The 24,488-nt window shown below is 38.7% G+C and overlaps 1 protein-coding gene across 1 annotated transcript in view; it reads left to right on the top strand.

Annotated features, from left to right (window-relative positions):
- The window catches only part of LOC109927522 (embigin), a 42,586-nt gene extending 20,718 nt beyond the window's left edge, over positions 1–21,868 (top strand). The window contains exons 4-9 of the mRNA XM_020527554.2: positions 7,638–7,726; positions 9,696–9,826; positions 10,671–10,944; positions 12,995–13,019; positions 13,094–13,166; positions 21,786–21,868. Coding sequence (XP_020383143.1) covers positions 7,638–7,726; positions 9,696–9,826; positions 10,671–10,944; positions 12,995–13,019; positions 13,094–13,166; positions 21,786–21,800 — 607 coding nt within the window. The 3' untranslated portion in view covers positions 21,801–21,868. The remainder of the gene's footprint in view (positions 1–7,637; positions 7,727–9,695; positions 9,827–10,670; positions 10,945–12,994; positions 13,020–13,093; positions 13,167–21,785) is intronic.
- Positions 21,869–24,488: the final 2,620 nt, after the last annotated feature.

Here is a 24,488-nt window from a genome sequence, read left to right as displayed (position 1 = left end):
CCTTGACCTGTCCGTCCTCCCTGGACTGACCTATCCCCTCCCTAACTCCCCACCTACACTCACCTTTACTGGCTCCATGCCCGCTTCTTTGACCTGCCTGTCTCCTCTCCACCTATCTTCTCCTCTATCCATCTTCTATCTGCCTCTCCCTCTCTCCTTATTTATTTCAGAACCCCCTTCCCCTCTCCCATTTCTGAAGAAGGGTCTAGGCCCAAAACATCAGCTTTCCTGCTCCTCTGATGCTGCTTGGCCTGCTGTGATCATCCAGCTCTACACCTTGTTATCGCAGATTCTCCAGCATCTGCAGTTCCTATTATCTCTGAAACAGTATTTCTACCCTCAGGTTTATTACTTGGTATTTCCGCTGCAATTTACTGAAATATTGAGGAATAGTTTTATTCAAAGGCTGAAAAATGAAAGTATATTGTAGACTAAAACACAGAAAAGAAATACTGTGATAAAAATTCTAACTATTGGAGTAAGATCTATCATTTGTTATAATGTTAGTCAATCATAAAACCGGACAAAATAAAAACCAAAAGAACTACAGATGCTGTAAATCAGAAACAATAATAGAAATTGCTGGAAAAGCTCAGCTGGTCTGGCAGCATCTGTGGAGAGAAATCAGAGTTAACATTTTGGGTCGAGTGACCCTTCCTCAGATTGGGTTCTGAGGAACGGTCTCTTGACCTGAAATGTTAACTCTGATTTGTCTCTATAGATTCTGCCAGTCCTACTGAGCTTTTCCATCAATTTCTGTTTTTGTTTATAAAAAAAGGCCTAGCTTGCTAAATATTGATCATCAGGACCGACAGAATGCCACTTTATCACTTGAGCATGATTTAAAAATCTCACAAAATTCTTATTCCCCTTGATATCAGTTGTCTCTGTCTGAAACCAAAAAGATTTACTGCGCCTGAGAGAAAAAGTACTGTGAAACTGTTCTCTGTGATTAGTTGGTGTGGAAGTCCATTCCTGGGTATACATGGGGATACACCCTCATCTGCACTGCCTGCACATAAAGTGTCACAATATTAGAAAACAATTATGAAATTTGGAAGCTACCTTCTCCAACTTAACTCATTCTTCCAGAAATATTCTAACACCACAGTTGCCCACCACTCTTCTCCACATCCCATCACTTCACAGTCTTTGTCTTTTTTATTGATATTATTACAGCTTCCAATGTTTCATTATTCTAGTAAGAAGAGCATTCCACAAATCGATCATTTTTGTGTAAAGAAGAATTTTCTGAAATCACATTCAAATTTAACTTGTACTGGTTTCAAGATGTATCTCCTTGTCTTAATCTCACAATACCCTTCAAAGTGATATTCTAGTTTAATCTTATCATGAATTTAGGATTCATTCATAATCAATGTATAGCAACATGGCTTGGTGGCATCAGCAAAATATTTATCATTTTAAGTAAGATTCTCTTCCAAAAATTTTTTTACATTAATGCTGGGGACCCTGAAAACTCCAAAAGTCTGGTTCCTGTGAATATTTCTAGAGTGATCTGAGAAAAGTCATTTTAAATTCAGGCAAATATGGAATAGTAAGCAGTAAAAGCTACTGGAAAGGTGCATGGAGGCACTATATTGGAATCAAATTCAATTTTGGTGACAGGATTTGAAATCCTGAAAATGTCACAGTGTAACCACTTTATCTTCTTATAACTTGGTAAAATTATTATTTTTACATCCACTTTACATCATACCTACATTGGTCAATATTTCAACTCACTTCCTAGGAAGGTTTCTTTCCTTAATTGGACTAGAAGGAGGCATTTATCACAAGTAACCTTTCCACATTATTGCATTTATTATTTCTTTGCTCTTGCAGCCAAAATCCTCATTACAGGAATATAAGAATGATTATTGCTGATCCAACTCTTTGATGCCTTCTTCCTTTTCTAACTCTATAACCCTTTATACCTTTCATAATCAGAAATCTATCAAAACTCACTTCTAATATACTCAAGGACCAAGGTTTCACAGCCCTCTGAGGTAGAGAATTCCAAAAACTCTTCTCATCTTATTTTGAAATGACATTTCCTTTATTTTTAAATTGTGCCTTATGGTTCAAGACTCACCAAGCATGGGAACCATCTTACCTGCATATACTCTGTCTGTCCTTTTTAGTAATTGAAGGTGTCAATGAGATTGCCTGTCATTCTTCAAAGCTTATAGAGAATACAGGCCCAACTTGCCCAATCTCTTTTCATAGGACACTAGCTCCATCATCCTGGGAACAAGTTTGGTATATCTTCATCACCGCTGTGGCAAAATGTCTTACATGCGATAAGGAAACCAAAAATGCATCAGGTGTGTTTAACCAAGTTTCTATACGCTTGAAGCAAATCTTCTCAACTTTTGTACTCAAATTCCCTTGTGATAAAGATTAACATCTCATTAATCTTCTTAATAACTTATTGCACCTGTATGTTAGCCTTCAGTGACTACTTGACAAGGACATGCAAATCCCATTGCACACTTACACCCTCCAACCTCTCAGCATTTAAGAAATACTGTGCACACTTGTTCTTCTTATCAAAGTGGATAATCTCACATTTTTCCACATTATGTACCATCTGCCATGTTCTTATCCTGTTACTTACCCTGTCCAAGTGTCTCCTGAAACTGCTTTATATCTTTCTCACAACACACATTCCTGCTTAACATTGCAAAACCCGCAAATTAGAAATATTAAATTTGGTCCCCATGCCCAAATTATTAATATCTGTGACCATCGGGGGCCAAACTACCCCACCAATCACAGCCTCCCGATGTGAGAATGATCCATTTATTCATACTGTTTCCTGTCTTTTAGCCAAGCCTTAACCTAAGCCAGTACATTTCGTCCCATCCCATCTGCTTAATTTTGCTGACCAGCCTCTTGTGTAGGACCTTATCAAAAACCTTCTGAAAATCTAAGTATTCTATACCACTTTTTTGGTTAGTAATATCCTCAAAAACTCCAGTAAGTCTGTCAAACATGATTCTATATTCGCAAATCATGCAGACTCTGGTCAAAATCAGATCATGTTTATTCTAAGTGTTCATTTATCACATCCTTTATGATAGATTCTGGTGTTTTCCCTGCTTCTGATGTAAAGCTGACAGATCAGTCATTCCCCTGTTTTCTCTCTGATTCCTTCCTTAAATAGTGGTATGTTATTGCTAATCTGTGGAATTTGGAAGATGGTCACCAATTCATCCATTATCTCTATGGCTGCCTCCTTCATCATCCTTGGATTATTAGAATATCAGATCTTGGAAACTTATCAACTCGTCACTATGTTAATTTCTCAAGTGCATCTTCTTACTAATACTAATTTCCTTCAATTCCTCATTTTCCTTAGTCACTTGTATCTCTAATTCTGGGAGATCATTTGTATCTTCCTTAGGGAGCAAAAGTAATCATTTAGCTTCCTTGGCATTTCTATATTCCCCATTATAAATTCTACCGTCTGCTTGTAATGGACCCATGTATGTCTTATCCAAGCATTTCTTTTCTGCATGAATAACTTGTTATATTTGAATAACTGTCCCACTAAATGTTTTAAAAGATATTTCAAATAAGTTCCCTGTTTCAATGTTGCTATTGTAATATTGTAATAGTTCGGTCACCAGCGATCAACAATTGTATAAGTTGCAATTTTGCTAATTTGAGACTCACTGGGTCAATCATTAAAGCTAAATAAAAGCAACAGCACAGGAAGCCATTTGGCTTGTTGTGTCTGTGCTTGTCTACTTAAGGAATAAGTTACCTGCTGCCTCTCTCCTGCATTTTGGCTAGCCCTGAAAATGTTTTGTTTTCAGACAAGGGAGTTGGGCTGAGAGTAACTTCCTTTGACTGAATATGATGTTAAGGTGTCCTGGCAAGCCTGGTGACAATGGAAATCAGGGGAAAACTGTCCAGTGATTGGAGTTATGCCTGGCACAAAGGAAGACAGTTGTGGCTATCGGAGATCAATCATCTCAGTCCCAAAGACATAACCACAAGCATTCCTCAGGACTGTGTCCATGGCCCAGTCATGTTCTGTTGCTTGAACCTTCCCTCCATTATAAAGTTGGTGAAGAGAATATTCATTGATGATTACACAATGTTCAGAACCATTCCCAACTTCTCAGATGCTAAAACAGACTAGGTCCATATGCAATAAAACCTGGACAACATTCAAGTTTGGATTGATAAATGGCAAGTATTATTCAGGCCACACAAGTGCCACACTATGACCACATCCAATTAAGGGAATCCAACAACATTATCATTGCTGAATCACCCACTATTATCAGAGGCTAAACTGAACCAACTGTACAAATAGCATAACTAAAGGAGGCAGGGAATTCTTCAGAGAGTAACTCACCTGATTCTGAATAGCCTGTCTGTATTCCATCTATGATGCACAGGTTAAAAGTATTACTCTCTATTTGCCTGGATGACCAGCACTACGCCACTCAAGAAGCTCAACACCAGCCAGGAAAAAGCATGCCCCTTAACTGAATCTGCATCCACCATCTTAAACATTCACTGTCTGGACCACTGAAGCACAATAGCGGCAGTGTGTGTCAACTACAAGATGCACTGCAACAACAACTCACAAATGCTCCTTTGAACTCACGTTTTAAACACATGATCTTTGCCACCTATCTACCTCCACTTTAGAAAAATGGCAATAATCTGGCAGATAGGAGTATAATGTCAGAAAATACAAAGATATTCACTTTGGTAAGACGAGTGAAAAAAAGAGTATAACTTAAATGGAGAATGACTGCATAATTCTGAGGTACAGAGGAATCTATGTGTACTCGTGCATAAGTCACAAAAGCTTAGTCTGCAGGTTCAGCCATAATCAGAAAGGCTAATAGTTTGCTAGTTTCTATTATGAGATGAACTGAATATAACAGTAAGGATGTTATGCTTCATTTATACACAGCATTGATGAAACTTCATCCGAATACTGTACTCAGTTTTATTCAATGAGTAATACTCAAGAACAGGCTGAGAATTGTGTGCAATACTGAAGATTTTGAGTGATTTGCAAATCTGGTGCAGAGTGGTCAGATAAATGAACACAATGGAGATTTTGGTCTCAACATTTTTCTTGAATTCGTCTGGAAACAGACACCATGTCAGAAGATCTGCTGGAAGGTCTAAAGCCATATTGTGTAGCTGGTAGGGTTTTCTGAGCCACAGGGAGTAGACGATTCAGGATAATGTATGTTAGATTATTCAAACTGTGGCCAAGAGGGCAGTACATCAGTAGAGTCCATGGTTTTATTCATCTCTCTCTTCTTGAAGATAGTGATGATTGTTACATTCCTCAAGCCCAGTGGGGGGGTGGGTTTTCTATCCTCCAGAATCCACATTATGAGTGGTTGGAGTCTTGTTGTGAACAAAGGCCCACAACCGTCTTGGAAACCTGAGCTGAATAACATCAGGGCTGCAGACTTTGTTGTTCTTATTTGTTTGATGGCTTGCCTGTACTGATTGAAGTTTGGAAGAGTGAGAAGTGACCATAATTAAACATACAAGATTTATAGGGGGATTTGCAAGGGAGATGTACAGAGGTTGTTTCCCAAGTAGGAGAGTCTAGGATCAGAAGACATAATGCTGAGGGGAGGTATGGCCTAGTGGTATTATCGCTAGACTGTTAATCCAGAGACTCAGACAACATTCTGGGGACCTGGGTTCGAATTTCACCATGGCAGATGGTGGAATTTGAATTCAATAAATAACTGGAATTAAAAGTCTAATGATGACCCTGAATCTATTGTCGATTGTTGAAAAAACCCATCTGGTTCACTTTAGGGAAGGAAACTGCCATCCTTACCTAGTTTGGTCTACATGTGACTCCAGACCCACAGCAATGTGGTTGACTCTTAACTCAGGGCAATTAGGGATGGGCAATAAATGTTGCCTAGCCAGTGACACCCCTATTCAGTGAATAAATAAAAAAGAATCTCAGACTAAGGGTTTTCCAGTTCGGACAGAGATGAGGAGGAACTTCTACTCTCAGTGTGTGATGGATCTGTGGAATTCTTTAACTCTGGAATGGCTGGGTAGTTAAAAATAATTAAGACTGTAATAGAAAGATTTTTAATTAAAAGGAGGATCAAGGGTTATGGGGAAAAGGGAAGAAAGTGGAGTTGAGGATCATCAGATCAACCATGATCTGATTGAATGACAATGCAGACTCAGTGGTCCAAATAGACTCTTTCTGCTTCCATGTTTCATTGTTTTATGCATTTTCTGTAGCTCGCTCAATGGACTCTACCACAGAATTCTGGGGATAACTTGGAGACTATCAGCTGCCATTGTGAATTCATAGTTGAGTTGTTGGAAATGTTGTTTTCAGCATTGATGGATTGCACTGTAATGCTTAGGAAGAAAGACACCATTCTATGGTGGTCTTTTCGTGGTTCTGGTGACTTCCAATAACATTTGCATGTCATAATGGTCAGCATACTGTTGGACATCTTGGACTGTCTTTTAACACGACTTGTCTCTTATCTCTTGGATTTTTCTTTAGACAACAACCTTGAGCTGTCGAAATTCTGCCTTTCTTGAGTTGCCACCTTGGATTATTCTGCCAGGCAACAAAAGCTGCTCACTTTGTTCTAGAGGTCACATAGTTCTGCATCCTATTTTGTCAAACCAGTTTTGGTGATAAGAATGCTCAATAGTCTGGGCATAGAAGTCCTGTATTACTGACCTTATTTGATTTGCCCTTAACAAATCTATGCTGGCTTTCCTTAATTAAGTCACATTTGCTCGAGTGAATATTAATGTTGTCTTGAATTGCCATTTCCGAAAGCTTCGCCACCACCAACGTTAAACCGATTGCCCTGTAGTTCCTATGCTTATCCATTGTCCTCTCCATATCAATTTTAATTCCTTCAACTGTCCGAATTACCTTCTCTTTCACTGTGACCTGTGCGACATCATCTTCATTATTGAAGATACATAAAATATACATTTTAAGTATCAGCCAAGCCTCCTGCCTCTGTGCATAAATCTCTGAATCAGCCCATTCTTCTTACCATCCATTAACCATTATAACCTATATTACCTATAGAGACTTTGAATTCCCTTTACCATATAAAATTTTACTTTGCTCTTTTGAATTAAAAGTGTTGACAATTTTCTGCATATATATCTATTCCTTTAGGCTGCAAACTCCATGCTTGATGGAGTTAAACAACAGAGAATCAGTTGGGAATTTAAGGTTTAAGAATAAACTTCCTTCATTTGTCCAATGCAATCAAGGGTATGGTTATGTGATTGGTGCGATGTTGTTAGGTATGAATTCCTATTTGAATAAGCCCATCACGTATCTCGATTAGATACCTTTTGGTTAGCAGTGCCATTATGTAGAACTATATTAATGTAGAATAGCAGAGCATTTAAAATTCAGTGTTAAGCTATTTGGCTGTGCTAGAGTTTATTCTCTGCATAAAAGTCCTCCCTATATATTTAATTCATCTCATTCAATTAACAAATGAGTTTGTTAGTTTCTCTCTCGTGCATTTATCAATTAAGGTATTAGAAATGGGATAAATATCTATGCATAAAATTAAAAAAAATGATTTGGGGCTTTTACATTAATAACTCATGGTTTGTGATTTCAGGTTTGATTTTCAGAATGGCAGTGATGCTGGGACCTATACTTGTGTCTTTGATACAAACCCAAAATCGGAAGGCAGGTTTGAAGTACAAAGTGAGTTTAATGCCTATGTTATAAATCATTTAGAATTATAGAATTTTACAGCCCGGAAAGAGGTCCTGTGGCCCGTCATGTCCAAGCCATTCATTTAGTACCTAACTACACTGGTCCCGTTTTTCCACCTCTTGATCCATAACCTTGTATGCTATGGCATTTCAAATGTTCACCTACATCCTTCTTAAATGTTGTGATGGTTTCTACCACCCTTTCAGATGGTGAGTATTTGGAACCCTCTAACCTCTGGGTGAAGAAAGTTCTTCCTCAAATCCTATCTAAACTTTCTATGCCCCTGGTTACAGTCACCTCTACGAGAGGGAAAAGTTATTTCCTATTCACCGTATGTATGCCCCTCATAATTTTGTATACCTTAATTAGGTCCCTCTTAGTCTCCTCTACCCCAAGGAAACCAATCCCAGCTTCTCTCTCTTCATAGATGAACCGCTCCAGCCCAGGCCAACATCCAGGTGAACCTCCAAATAAATTTTTGTTTAAGTGTGGTAACAACTGAACATAAGTACTCTAGCTGTGACCTAACTAATGTCTGATACAGCTTCATCATAACCTCCCTGCTCTCGTATTCAGTATTTTGACTATTTAAGTATTTAGTCTAACACTTTCGTCGATGCTATTTTCATGTCATCTATGAACTTAATGAACAATCCTCCTACATTTCTCTATGGATCATTAATGTTCACTACAATCAGCAAAGGATCCAAAACAAACCCTGCAGTACACCAATAGACATAAGACTTCTAGTCACAAAAACAACCTTTAACCATCACCCTCTGGCTCTTGCCGCTGAGCCAGTTTTGGGTCCAATTTGCCAACTGGCCTTGGATCCCATAGGCTCTTAGCTTCTTGTCAAAAGTCTTACTGAAAGTCCATGTAGATTACATCCACTGCACTATCCTCGTCCACACACCTCGTCACCTCCTTCTAAAAACTCAAGCAAACCTTTCAGACACGATCTTCCCTTGACAAGGCCATGCTTGTTATTGTTCATTAATTCTTGCCTCTCCAAGTGGACATTAATTCTGTCCCTCAGAATTTTTTCCAAATGTTTCTCCTTTATTGACATTAAATGCAATATAGTTGACTTATATTTGGCCTGTGCTTCCATGGCTTATCCTCACCACCTTTTGTGAATAATGCTAACACATTAGCTATCCTTCAGTCCTGTAGCACGTATTCATTGGCCAGAGAGGATTTGAAAATTAGTCATGACCTCTTCAATCGCCTCCCTTTTCTTCCAAACAATCTGGGATACATCTCATTTTTTCCTAGGGATTTATCCAATTTTACACAATATATCCTTCTGTTTACTATGAGGAATTTATTAGCAGATTTGCTGTTACAGGGGTAAGAATGTTAAGGATTACAGAGAATTAGTGTATTAGGAATAGATTTTCAGGCATTCCTAAGAGAACTGAAATGGCAAGAATTAATGCAGCTGGACTTGTAAAGATTACATTCACTTTTAATGTATTCCTCAGATGCAGATGATCTATTTTATTGAACAAAGCAATGTTGAACAAATTAATTACATCAGATATGGCTACTGTCTTGGCCTACTGTGCACTCACTCCTGCTTTAGCTTAAATGAGAAGCAACAAATATATAGAAGTCAAAGAAAACGTTCACCAGGACTTGGTGTGAAATAGGTAGCAGTCTCGCAGAAATCTTTATGTAGGCACTAATGGTAATGTAGAAATAAAATTTCTGCAAGGTTGATATTTCAAGTCATTCGTTAATTGGACCCACTCAAAAGTTGTTATTCATTAAATTTCTAGCCAGTTATCCTGCACATTACTGGATTGTCAATGGAGGTGTGACCTCAAGGCAAAGGTTCAGTTACAGATGTCTGCATTTATGAAGTATGCCAATAGCTGAAACAAGTACGTGTATAGTCAGAGTCCAGGAGTCATAGAGTAATTTACCTACGGTTTTGTCTGTTTTTCCACAGTTCCTCCTGTTTGGACCAAAAATATGAAAGAGATACGTTCCGATGGTGATCATATTAACTTAACCTGCAAAAGTGACCAATATATTCCCCTTTACTGGATTTGGTCAAAGGAAGTCAAAGGCAGCAAGGTGGTAAGGAATAGCGGATTTTTATTACATATAAACTAGCCATTGTTGCTAGTACAAAACTTGACAATTGTGCAATGTACACACATTGTGCCTGGTTCAACTCTACAAAACAGATGATAGCCATTTCTCAGAGCAATGCCTTGACAATTAGAGTCAACCTGCATCGTTTAAAATTTAAACAAATCTTGGAAATTGACTGTCAGTTATCATCAAATGGATATATTCTCCATGACAATATCTCTATCAATCAGATTTGGCTAGCCAACCAATCAGCACTTTCTTCTCAAACAGTATTAAATGCTGTTTTCCCTTTACACAGGTATATTTTGCAAATTATCCTGTGAACAGCAAGGTGAAAAGCTTCAACTATATTTTTCAGCAGTAGTTGATCAGATAAATGATTAAAAAGAAATTCTTTAGAGAAAGTCCTCGGTTGGTAAAATATTGAAGTAAGAAGTGGGGTTGATTTCTTGTTCTGCAAAGTTTGATTACATCTCAAAATACCGTTGTTTGATAATTTAATCCCATTCAAATCAAACTTTTTATCTAGTGATTAACAACAAGATAGAATAAAATATAATAATATTTTAAAGCCAGCAGTTACAAGTTGCATAAATTGAAAACACTTGATTCCCAAACCTTTTACTAAGAAACGGGTCGAAGTTTTCAGCCTGGTTTTGGTTGATCTGCACCTCAACTCCTTTTGTTACTTTTATTTCACATCCTTCATAGCCTTTCCAAACAAAAGTAAAATTTGCATTGTGGTGCCATGGAAGCATATCTTCACTTAAATCCTATCTGATGTGAAAGTGCTACAGCAATTCTCTGTCTCTTTCTATTTATCTAGACCCTGAGTAATGAAACAGAAGACCAATATTACATCTATAGTATTGGCAACAAATCATCACTTTTAATAAAAAGCCTGATAATGGATAACACCACTTATTATCACTGCGATGCTGTCTATGAAGTGGGGTTCAGTGGTCTGCGGATTCATCTGAAGGTTAACAGCCTGGTTGCTGCAGTCATACCATTTGTTTGCATTGTTGCTGAAGTGCTAGTTTTAGTTATCTTCATTCTTGTTTGTGAGAGAAAGATGAAACAGAAAGAAGATCTTGCTGGTAAGAGTGTTTTTGCATTTTAACATTTACTTGAAACTGAAACAAAATTAATTTTGTACACTTTTAAGAAAGCAGAATATATGGAAAATTTCCTTTTGGCTGAGTAAAGATTATGCTTTCAGCATCTAATCTATAAGGAATGAAGCTGAGCAATGAAGCAGTAGCAATTAACTGAATAGTAGTAGTGAATGGTACTGGTAAGGAAAGATACCATTTCCTAGGGTGGGGGAGTCCAAAACTAGAGGGCATAGATTTAAGGTGAGAGGGGAAAGATTTAAAAAGGACCTGACAGGTAACTTTTTCATGCAGAGGGAGGTGTGTGTATGGAATGAGCTGGAGCCCAGGGTACAATTACAACATTTCAAAGTTATCTCGATGGATACATGAATAAGAAAGGTGTAGAGAGATATGGGTCAGATACTGGCAAATGGGACTAAATCAGTTCTGGATACCTGGTCAAGATGGACAAGTTGGACCAAAGTGTCTGTTTCCACGCTGTGTGACTCCATGAGATAGCTGGATTCTGGATCAGTAGGGGAATGAAGGGTTATGGAGAAAGGGCAGGAAAGTGGATGTGAGGAATCATCCATGATTCCATTAAATGGTGGAGCAGGCTTAAAGGGCCACACAGCCTACTTCTGTTCATATTTTGATGGTATTATGGTCTCAAGGCCTCATTACCTGAAGACATCATGGCCAATAGTGGTGTGTTGAGACAGATTATGCACAAACTGGCAGGATCAAGAAATTGAGAATTTTGGGAGAGAGTCACTTGTGGGTGCAGAGAGTTAGAGATGTAAAAAGGATGACAACTTGGGGGCCATGAGCCAATGCAATGACAATGGAACTTGAGAGAGGATAAAAAGGGGCAACAGATCTTTTGAGTGAATTGCTGTTGAATGCGGGTGAATGATGGAAAACCAACCAACAGAGAATTTGATTCGTGTCATAGAATGTTTGTCTTTGAAGACCATTGTACTTGCATGTCAATACCAATTCCCTGTAAGAGTAATTCAATTTGTCCATATAAACTCCCAACTCGTCTCCATAGCTCTTAAATTGCTTTCTCTTCACATCATTTTTAAAAGTCTTTGCAGCCTTAAGGCTTTATCTATAAAGCTCAGATTCCTATATGTCTTAAGAAATGTTTTCTCAATGCTGTTACCTTCAATGATTGGTGCACATGCTCCTGCATCTACTTTAGAGTTGTGCCCTTTAGTCACTGGACAGCACCGTAGCTCAGTGGTTAGCACTACTGGCTCACAGCACCAGGGATCTGGGTTTGATTCCACCCTTGGAGACTGTCTGTGTGGAGTTTGCACATTCTCCCTGTGTCTGCAGGGTTTCCTCCCACAGTCTAAGGATGTGCAGGCTAGGTGGATTGGCCACGCTAAGTTGCCCATGGTGTTCAGTGTTGTGAGTTATAAGAGGATGGGTCTGGGTGGGATACTCTGAGTGTCAGTGTGGTCTTGTTGGGCTGAAGGGCCTGTTTCCACACTGTAAGGATTCTATGATCTTTATTGTCTTTTTTTGTTATTCCTATGAAAATGTAGCACTTCACACTTAACGGCTTGGAATTTTGCATGCCACAAATCTGCCCATTCTACCTGTTTGACTGTATGCTCTTGAAGTCTATCACCATGCTACTGAGAGTTCACAAGTTTCCAAGTTTTGTATCTGTAAATTTTTGAAATTGTGCCCAGTACACTCATTGGCAAAGTCTTGTGCTGGCAAAGGCATAGATTACGATTTCAGCACCAGGTTGATTAAGATGAAAGCAAAGATAGGAGATGTGACCTCTATTTCTGACTTTCAAAAGAGTGGAATTTCAAGACACCTTTTCCTCTGACCCACACATTAATTCTTTATTAATGCTTTGGTCTATTTTAAATAGTGAATACAATGATCATTGCTACAGCCTTCACGGTTGAACGTAATTTTGTTCTGGATTGTTCTCTGGGGTCATCATTCCAATCCAGTTGCTTTATGTAACTCGATTTTCCTGGTTTCTTTTCCATGTAAACATTCTAACAAATGACTGTTGTCACAGAAGGAGAAAAATTTCCAGAGAGACTGTAAGTACTTTCCTTTCATTGTAATTCATTTTGAAATATTTCCTTTTCCAATGTAATTGAGAATATTTCTGTAGGACCACAGACGAGTTACTCGATTCCACTGAAAATGGAGCTCGGCACAGAAAGGTTGAATCTGCTTCAGTGCAAGTGAGTGAATAAATTATTTTAATTTCATAGTTTAAAAGTTCTGAGTATTCTGTGCCTCCTGTTAAACATGTTATGGGAAACTGAGACAGCCACCCAGAATTTCTGGACTGATATAGCTCTGCAGTGCTCAAGAGTCAAAATAAATCAATGTGGGCTGACCCTCATTAATTTGATTCTGAACTCTGGCACCCTTTCCCTATACCCAACCCCCAGAAACTGCTCCCTCCTCACAAAGCATTTACCTGAGACCTTGGCTCGCAGCTTTTGTGGTGTTGAGTGCTGAGATCTGCAGACTGCGAATTGGGCATGATGGCAACTCTTGATGGCTGGAATTTCTGCCCGAGAAGACCTGATTTCAGAGGAAAACCCACTGTTGCACTTTAATTGGAAGAAGATACAACAGCCCGTCCTCTGAAGGGTCAGCTCAGGTGACTCGCCACTTTCGAGCAAGTTGGCAAGAATTGAATGAAGACAGATGATTCCACCCGTGACCTTTCAGTAGCTAATGAAGCAAAAAGTATGTGTTTTGGAATCTTGCTGCATCACTCGCTGTGCTCGAATTAAGCCTTTACACCCACAATTTTGTACTTTATTGCAACACCTTCTTCTAGTCAATCTGCCATCTCTTGGATGATATTTTTCCAATAAGAGAAAGCAGGTTGTGTGTGCAGTGAATTAAATCCTGCAAAAGTGATGTCAAATCTGGATCCCATTGTCACTTCACTGTGTTCCTGTTCATGAGGGTGAGTCCTGAGACAAGTAGGGGATCTGTCTGCCAATTAAGATACCAAATTTAGTTCTATTTGATGCTGTCACTATCAATGAACAAGTTTCACGCTGATCTACATCTCATTAGATTGGAGGAGGTCATTGTTGAATGAAATTATCCTGCTGATAACAGTATGAAGGCTAAAACCAGCAAGTTTGTTGTTAGCCATAGTGCAAGGTTAGTACTGACAGGAGTACATTTTTTTAGACTGAGCAGCTTTGTTCAGAGACTCGCAAGTGCCTCAGAGTCTATGGAGCTGAATTTGAATGTATTACCTTTGTGATTTCCCTGTAACATTGGCTTCACCTATGCCACAGCACCTTGCATCTCTGTTGAGGAGCAGCAGCTTTATCTAATCCCAACTATAGCAAAAAGTGCAATGGCAGCAAGTCCTCTCAAACCACATGGAGCTACACAATGCAAAGGGAGTACAATAGTCTAGGCCAGGGCTATAAATCATGGGCCTTGGTTATAAAGCCCAGATGTACAGAAGAACATGAGAACATAACAAAAAGGAGCAGGAATAGGCAAATTACCCCCTCAAGCCTGCTCTGCCATTTGATACAATCATAGCTGATCACATCTTTGCATCAACCCCACTTTCCTGCCTGCTTTTCATAATGCTTCAACCCGTTACTAATTAAATATGTGTCTATCACCTCAAATTTACTCAATGTCCCAGTATCCACTACACTCTGGGCTAGTGAATTCCACAGATTCCCGACCTTTTGAGAGAAGTCAATTCAACTCAGCTCAGTTTTAAATCTGCTACCCCTTATCCCAAAACAAAGACCACTGACTGTGAATTGCCGTGCATGAGGAAATATCGTCTCCCAAGTCTACTTTATCACAGTGTCATAGAGATGTACAGCTCAGAAACAGAACCTTCATCCAACTCATCCATGCTGACCAGATATCCCAAATAAATCTAGTCCCATTTGCCAGCATTTGGTCCATATCCCTGTAAACCCTTCATATTCATATCCCATCCCGGTGCCAATGCTGTAATTGTACCAGCCTCCACCACTTCCTTTGGCAGCCCATTCCATACACGCATCACCCTCTGTGTGAAAAAGTTGCCCCTTAGGTCCCTTTTAAATCTTTCACCTCTCACCTTAAACCAATGCTGTCTAGTTTTGGACTCCTTGACTATTTACCCTATCCATGCCCCTCATGATTTTATAAACCTCTCTAAGGTCAACCCTTAGTCTCTGCCAGTCCAGGGAATATAGTCCCAGCCTATTCAGTTTCTCCCTATGGCTCAAACCCTCCAACCGTGGTAACAACCTCATAAATCTTTTCTGAACCCTTTCAAGTTTAACAACATCTTTCCTATAGCAGGGAGACCAGAATTGAATGCAGAATTCCTAAAGTGGCCTAACCAATGTCCTGTACAGCTGCAGCATGACCTCCCAACAACCCCTGTATTCAATGCACGGACCAATAAAGGCAAGCGTATTAAACGCCTTCTTCACCACCCTGTCGACCTGCGACTCAACTTTCAAGGAACTATGAACCTGTACCCCAAGGCCTCTTTGTTCAGCAACACTCCCCAGGATCTTACCATGAATTTTATAAGTCCTGCCCTGATTTGACCTACCAAAATGTCGCAACTCACATTTATCCACATTAAACTCCATCTGCCACTCCTCGGGCCATCAGCTCATCTGATCGAGGTCCAGACCACTGTACCACCAATTTTGGTATCATCTGCAAATTTACTAACCATACCTCCTATATTCACATCCAAATCATTTGTATAAATGGCAAAAAGCAGTGCAGCCAGCACCAATTCCCTGTGACACACCGCTGGTCACAGGCCTCCAGTCTGAAAAGCAAGCCTTCACCACCACCCTTTGTCTTCAACCTTCCAGCCAATTTTGTATTCAGATGGTTAGTTCTCCCTATATTCCATGTGATCTAACCTTTTAAGCAGTCTACCATGTAGAACCTTGTTCAATGCCTTACTGAAGTCTATATTGACAACCTCTACCTCTCTGCCTTCATCAAACTTCTTCATCTCTTCTTCAAAAAACTCACAATCCTCTTTTGCATTTTACATACGTCAATTAGATATCATCTCCCTCTTCTAAACTCCAGTGAGTAGAGACTTAAACTGCTCATAAGTCAAACCTGTCATCTCTGGAATCAATCTAATGAACCTTATCTGAACTGCAACCAACTACATCCCTCCTCATGTAAGGGGAGCAAAATTGTAAACAATATTCCAGGAAAGGTCTCAGTGAGCCTTGTACAGTTGATGTAACACTTGCCTGCTTTTATATTTCTTTATGCTATTCTTTAAGCAGTATATGCTAAAATTTCTTTTGCCTTCCTTATTTTCTGCATACTAGTTTTCTGTGATTCATGCACAGGAACATCCAGATTCCTTTGTACAGAAGCACTCTGACAGTTCTGTCCATTTAGACAATTTGCCTTTCTATTCCTCCGACTAAAATGGATAGTCTCACACTTATCCACATTATACTTCATCTACCAAATTTTGGCCCATTCACCTAAATCTCCATTGCAACTTATTTTTCCAAATATTTTAGCGTCATCTACAAATTTGGCTTTAGTTCTTTCTATCCCTGAATCCAAGTCATTAATATAGATTGTAAAGAGTTGGGACCCAAGGACCGTATCCTGTTCCACCCCACTAAATATATCTTGTCAACTGGAGAAAGACTTATCCTGACTCTCTGCTATCTGTTGGTTAGCTCATCCTCTATCCAAGCTAATAAGTTACCCCTAACACCATGTGACCTTACTTTATGTGTACCTTTTGCACAGCACCTTATCAAATGCCTTTGAGAACTACATCTACAGTATCCCCATCCTCACTGTCTACTGGAGTAGTACCAGATGATTGGAGGGTGGCAAATGTTATTCCCTCGTTCAAGAAAAGGAATAGGGATAATCCTGGGAATTACAGACCAGTCAGTCTTACTTCAGTGGTGGGCAAATTATTGCAGAGGATTCTGAGAGAGAGTATTTATAATTATTTGGAAAAGCACAGTTTGATTAGAAATAGTCAGCATGGCTTTGTGAGGGGCAGATCATGCCTCACAAGCCTCATTAAATTCTTTGAGGATGTGACAAAACACAGAGATGAAGGTAGAGCAGTGGATGTGGTGTATATGGATTTTAGCAAGGCATTTGATAAGGTTCCCCATGGTAGGCTCATACAGAAAGTAAGGAGGCATGGGATTCAGGGAAATTTGGCTGTCTGGATACAAAACTGGCTGTCCAATAGAAGACAGATGGTGGTAGTAGATGGAAAGTATTCAGCCGGGAGTTCGGTGACCAGTGGTGTTCCACAGGGATCTGTTCTGGAACATCTGCTCTTAGTGATCTTTATAAATGACTTGGATGAGGAAGTGGGAGGGTGGGTTAGTAAGTTTGCCGATGACACAAAGGCTGGTGGAGTTGTGGAGCGTGGAGGGCTGCTGTAGGTTGCAACAGGACATTGACAGGATGCAGAGCTGGGCAAAGAAGTGGCAGATGGAATTCAACCCAGAAAAGTGAAAAATGACTCATTTTGGAAGGTCGAATTTGAATGCAGAATACAGGATTGATAGTAGGATTCTTGGCAGTGTGGAGGAACAGAGGGATCTTGGAGTCCACGTCCATAGATCCCTCAAAGTTGCTACCAAGTTGATAGGATTGTAAAGAAGGTGTATGGTATGTTGGCTTTCATTGACAGGGGAATTGAGTTTAAGAGCCATGAGGTTATGCTGCAGCTCTATAAAACCTTGATTAGACCACAATTGGAATATCGTGTTCAGTTCTGGTTACCTCATTATAGGAAGGATTTGGAAGATTTAGAGAGGGTGCAGAGGAGATTTATCAGGATGCTGCCTGGACTGGAGGGCAGGTCTTATGAGGAAAGGTTGAGGGAGCTAGGGCTTTTTTCATTGGAGCGAAAAAGGATGAGAGGTGACATGATAGAAGTGTACAAGATGATGACGCACATAGATAGAGTGGATAGTAAGAGACTTTTTCCCAGGGTGGAAATGACTATTACAAGGAGGCATAATTTTAAGGTGATTGGAGGAATGTATAGGGGAGATGTCAGAGGTAGGTTCTTTACACAGAGAGTGGTGGGTGCGTGGAATGTGCTGCCGGCAGTGGTAGTGGAGTCAGATACATTAGGGACATTTAAGTGACTCTTGGATAGACACATAGATGACAGTAAGATGTAGGGTATGCAGGGTTGTTTGATCTTAGAGTAGGATAATAGGTCTGCGCAACATTGTGGGACAAAGGGCCTGTACTGTGCTGTACTGTTCTATGTTCTATCCACATTGCTTGGCACATTTTTTAAATTTATTCATAGGATGCAGGCATCATTGGTTTGGCCAATCTTTGTTGCCCATCCTTAATTGCCCAGAAGATGGCATCAGTAAAGAAAATCGATTTCACCAACAATAGCTTCCAGATTTTTTAAATTCAAACTTTAATATCCGCCTTGTTGAGATTTGAACTGAGAACATTATGTGGGTCTCTGGATTAATAGTCTAGCGAAAATACCACAAGACCATCATATCTCATTCAAGGGCATCTTCAAAAACATCTAGCCAATTAGTCAAACATTATTCGCCCTTCATAAAAACATGCTGACTCTGATGGATTGTGTTTTGACTTTCTAAACGTCCTGTCATGACCTCCTTAATAGTGGATTCCGACAATTTCCCAATTAAACATGTTAAACTAACAGATCTAAAGTTTCCTAATTTCTGCTGTCCTCTCTTTTTGAATGAGGGCATTTTCAAAGCATTTGCCAATCAACTGGGACCTTTCCTGCATCCAGGGAATTTTGGAATATTATAACCAATGAACACAGCAGCATAGGTAGGAGTAGGCCCCTTGAGCCTAGTCCACCATTCAATGCGATCATGACAGGTCTATTGCCTAACTCCAGATACCTGCCTTTGATCCAAATCCCTTAACACCTTTCCTTCACAAAAAAGTTTCTATCTCAGATATAAAATTGGCAACTGATCTCGCATCAACTGCCATTTGTGGAAGAGAGTTCCAAACCACTACCACCCTTTGTGTATAGAAGTGCTTCCTAACATCTCTTATAATGATCTGGCTCTAATTTTAAGATTATGTTCCCCAAGTTCTTGACTCCAACCAGTTGAACTCGTTTATTTTTACCTACCCTCTCGTTTCCTGTTAATATCTTGAAGACTTTGGTCAGATCACTCCTTAACCTTCTAAATTCAGGAGAAACGGGCCTAATCTATGTAATCACCCCTCAAATCTGAATTCCTGAAGTCCAGGTATCATTCTTGTAAACCTATGTGTACTTCCTCCAAGACCAATATATTCTTCCTAAGCTGAATCTACTATCACTGCTGCCAGTTTCTTCAAGACCCTAGGATGTAAGCTGTCAGGACCCCACTTGTCTGCCTTCAAACCCAATAGTTTGGTCAGTGCTTTTTTTCTAGTGATAATGATACTTTTAAGTTCCTCCCTTTCTCTAACTGATGCATTACCTGATACTATTGGGATGGTACTAGTGTCCTCCACAGTGAAAACTGAAGCAAAATGTTGATTTAGTGACATTGACATTTATATATTGCCCTCTTTTAACTCTCCGGTCTCATCCTCCAAGGGATCAACATTTACTTTAGCTGCTGTTTTCTCTTTCATATACTTGTGGAAGTTTTTGCTTCCTTTTTTTAAATTTTGTGCTAATTTTCTTTCAGCATTTACCTTTGCTCTTTTCATTACATTTTTTGTAACCCTCTAGAAAATTTTAAAGGTCAACAATCTTCCAATCTGCCACTCACCTTTGCAACATGGAATGCCTAAGTTTTTGTCTTTATAATATCTTTAACTTACTTGCTTAGCTATGGATGATTTCTTCCCCTCCTTCCACTCTGTAGAATTAGTTTGGGGGGTGCTGAGAAACAATATTGAGAGGTAAAGATTGGGAAGAGTTATTTATAGAATACCAAACTGTGGTATTAATATTGGGCACACCATACATCAGGAAATTAGAGATGCACATGGCATCAGCAAAACTGTAATAATGGGTGACATCAATTTGGAAATAGGTTGGGTTATCCAAGTCAACACCAATGCTGTAGAGGATGAATTCCTAGAGTGTGTATGAGATAGATTTCTGGAACAGTATGTTGGGAAGCCAAGAAAGGATCAGGCTAGTATAGATTTGTCATTGTGTAATGAGAAAAGGCTTATTGATAATCTTGCTGGCAAGCAACCTTTGGAAATAGTAACCATGTTATGGTAGAATTTTGGAATATATTTCAATGTGATGTCGTTCATTCTGAAACTGAAGTGCTAAATCTGAGAAAAGGAAATCATAGAGGTACAAGGGACAAGTTAGTGAGAAAAAATTGGAAATATACATGAGAGATATGATAGTATACACGCAATGACTAGTATTTAAAACAAATCGTATAAGATCTACAACAGGTTCCACCATGGCACGGATGCACAAAGGGGAAGTTGAATCAATCATGCTTAATGAAAGAAGAAAAAGTTTACATTAGATCAAAGAAGTGACTGATACATATGCCAGAAATAATAGTGACTCTGAGGATCAGGACTAATTTCTGACCCATCAAAGGAGGAAGAAGAAACTGATAAGGAAAGGGAAAATAGAACATGAATGCAAGCTAGCAAGGAACATAAAAGTGGTCTATAAAGACTTCACAAGATCAACTTAAGTAAGGGTGCTTACAGAGGTAGAAAGAAAGAGTTGTCTGAAGCAGACCAGAAAATAGACTAAACAGAAGGTCACTAAATGAGCAGTGGCAGATATTGAAGTCAATATTGAACAACACTCAGCTAAACTTTGTTCGGGTCAAAAAGAAAGTCTCAATGAGAAGGATGAACCATGCATTGTTAAGAAAGGCAGTCTTGAGAGCATCCAATCTAATACTAAAGTACACAAAATGGTGAAAACTAATGGTAGCCTAATGGATCGGGATTTTTTTTAGAAACCAGCAATGGATGACTAAAAAGCTAAAAGAGAGAAAATTTATTGTGGAAGTAAGTTGATGGTAATATAAAAACAAACAACAAGAGTTTCTGTGGGTTTACAATAAATAAAGAAAACAATGAAAGTGAGCTTGGGACTCTTAAAGAATGCAATCAGGGAATTTATAAAAGGGAACAGAGAAATATCAGATAATTTAAATCAATATTTTGCATTGATCTCCATAGTGGAGGACACTATAAACATTCCAAAGATATCAAATAAGCAAAGTGCTACTGAAAAGTTCTTGTAACCTACTCCATTATAATGGTCAAAGTATTTGACAAACCAATGCACTGAAGGAAATTTGATTACCTGATAATAGCTCTCAGAAGCCTGACACGGGTGTTCCTTCTACCTTGCAAGACACACTAGTATCTCCCTACTCACTTGAAAAGGACAAGGAGGCAAACCTCTCTTTGAGTCACTGCTGCATTGAGCTACCAGACGAGTTAACAGTATAAAGTCTGTGCACAACTCTGATATCCACTGTGTTGTTTGTTGTATTCTATGGAAGTTATCAATCTGTGGATGCTGGAGATTTAAAATTAAAACAGGAAGTGCTGGAGAAACTCAGCAGGTCTGGCAGCAGGAGTTCTGAAGAAGCATCATTGGACTTAAACTCAGTTCTTCTCTCTCTGCAGATGCTGTCAATCCTTCTGAGTATTTCTTGCACTTTCTGATTTTATTCTTACTTGCAGTTAACTGTATGTATCTACAAATGTAAATAATGGATATAATTTAGACCTGCTGCATTTAACTGACTTTTTCATGGATGAGAAAAGATTTTTAAATTAACAATTAAGGAATATGTGTGCCTTTTTGTCTTTTGCAGGAAATGCAGAACTGAGCAAAAACCTGTTGGAGTACCACTATTTTGACATGCACAAATGTGGCACAACAGACATTGAATTATTATTGGATGAAATAAGCAATATCTGTAATGAATGCTTCTTCATTTGTATTAGAATTAGAATTCCAGCTCAAGATTAATCCTCCTATTACTCATCTGAGCAAGGTTCTTAGTAACCCTCTGATATGGCATTACTAGACACTGTACCTTCTATAACTCTGAGGTTACTTTGTCCTTTAATAACATCTGAACTATCACACCTTCTAATAACGACTCAGCTATTGTAGCCTCCCATACCTTGTGATACTAGTAATTTACCATAACCTTCAATGACCACTCAGCTATTATATCCTCTATTATTTGTTAAAAACCATTCCCTCAAATAAATATGAGGTGTCGCACTCTCAAACAAATATCGGATGACCTGGAGTTACATGTACACAAATTGTTGAAGGTGTCAGACTGTTGAGAAAATAGTTAATGAGGTATGCAGGATCCTGGTCTACATTGCAAAAATTAGGTGAAAACAATAGAGAGGGTGCAGAAAAGGTGTATGAGAATAGTTCTAGGAATGCGGACATTCAATTATGTGGATAGATGCTAGGATTGTTTTCCTTAAAGAAAAGTAGATTGAGAGGTAATTTTGATAGTGGTGTTCAAAATCATCAAGGCTGAGGACAGATAACCAAAGAGCCAAAGTTGACATGAGGAAAAAAACAACTTTTTGTGTGGCAAGAAGTTAGGATCTGGAATGACTTGCTTGAGAGTGGTGGAGCCATATTCTATTATTTCAAATGATAATTTATCTGAGGAAAAGAAAATGACAAGATTAAGGAGAAAAAGTAGGGGGTTGGGATTGGTGAAAATAGCTGAGTTACTCTTGCAGAGAGCCAACATAGGCTGAATGACATCCTTTTGGTCTATTGGTAACTATTCTATGATTCTATGACACTAGGTAGCATACCCTCAACAACTATAAGGTACCATACCCATCAGAATTTACTAGGCTACTCAATTCTTTAATAATTCCTACATACTGCAATGATTAATTGCAACAGAGGTGCCTCACCTTCTGTTAACACTAAGACTATTATCCAATCAAACAACAATGTATTATTCTTGCTAACAACCAGGAAGTATTGTAACCTCGAATAACTGCAAGGTTATTGTAAAGTCCAGCGACAACTAAATTACTGGAAATTGTTTTTATCTTTTTCAAACAAACAGCATTGAGCTTATCAACTCTAATGGTTGATATAACAAATATTCAAATAGTTTTTAAAGAAACTAGATTCTGAACTAAGAAATAGATTGCAGTTGAATGCATTTGCAGTATTTGAATAAGAATTTGAGATGCAAAGCTTAGACAATTTCAATCATAATTTTTTTTTATTAGAGATAAGCTGTCCTGTGTGTCACTATTAAAAAGAGCCCAGTTTTCCATCTTGTTGTTTGGATGAGAAAATGACCTTGTGCTGTAGAAAGGCATTGTTTTAAATATTATATATTTATATATATAAATATGCATTATATATTTAAATATAATATATACTGTCATACATTGCACTATTGTGGTGTAAGAATCAATAATACAACTTAGCTAGGGAATTTATGATATATAGAATAAATTCTCTAGCAAAGTTATGAAATTAATTCTTACACCACCATATTACAGTGTGTGACAATAAGTAATGAAACAAAAGCTGAAAGGCTGCAGATATGTTTTGTATCTGACTCAGGTTAGAAAATATAGTAAACAGCCTCTTAAAATAGCTGTTGACAGTTCTTCAACAGGGCCCAAAATACTTGTTACCAAAAACCTTGAGATTAATGAAAATTAAATTTTTATCGGACAACCGCACTAATGTGACTTTGGAAATAATTTAACAAAAGCGTTAAAGTGGCAGTAACAAGTCAAAAAATAAACCCAGTCCTCCTGTGGGAACAGATTGAACACTGAAGCTATTTAAACTTTTATACTCTTAGCAACAATTACCAAAAGGTTTGTGGTGTTCACTATGTCATAAAATGAAGCACCACATTTTTTTTCAAGTAAAACGCATGAATTTTACTTTCTTCTTCTTGTACCTACTAAAATAGTAATCCTTCAACTGTAACAAAACTCAGCGCAATAAACATTAGACTGAGCCAAATATTTCATCTTGTATAATCAGTGGTGACAGTGAAGCTAATCTGAAACGTAACTTATTTGTAGAACAGTGTGGGGCTGGAGGAACATAGCAGGTAAGGCAGCATCAGAGGAGCAGCAGAGTTGACATTTCAGGCTTGGACCCTTCATCAGGAAGTCCTGATGAAGGGTCCAGGCCCGAAACATTGACGGTCCTTGTCCTCTGATGCTACCTGACCTGCTGTGTTCCTCCAACTCCACACTGTATTGACTCTGACTCCAGCATCTGCAGTTCTTGCTATCTCCTTATTTGTAGAGCAGTTGGTGAATTTTAAGTGTTTGGTCAGCATGATTGAACTCCTTTACTTTTTGAAAGGTTGTTGCTAACAGAAATGAACATTATAAATCAAACTATTGACTTCATGATAATGTACTTCATGATACTGCCACTTTGATGCACCATTATTAGGTAACAGTCTTGGGATAGGCCCTTTTAGCCTTTACTCATCCACTGGTGGTTTGGTGAATGGGTGTAGGAGTTAGAAATTTGCCTTAAC

The sequence above is a fragment of the Rhincodon typus genome, chromosome 1 (genome assembly GCF_021869965.1).
Source record: "Rhincodon typus isolate 14 chromosome 1, sRhiTyp1.1, whole genome shotgun sequence".
Taxonomy (NCBI): Eukaryota; Metazoa; Chordata; class Chondrichthyes; order Orectolobiformes; family Rhincodontidae; genus Rhincodon; species Rhincodon typus.
This window is presented reverse-complemented; position numbering and strand designations above follow the sequence as displayed.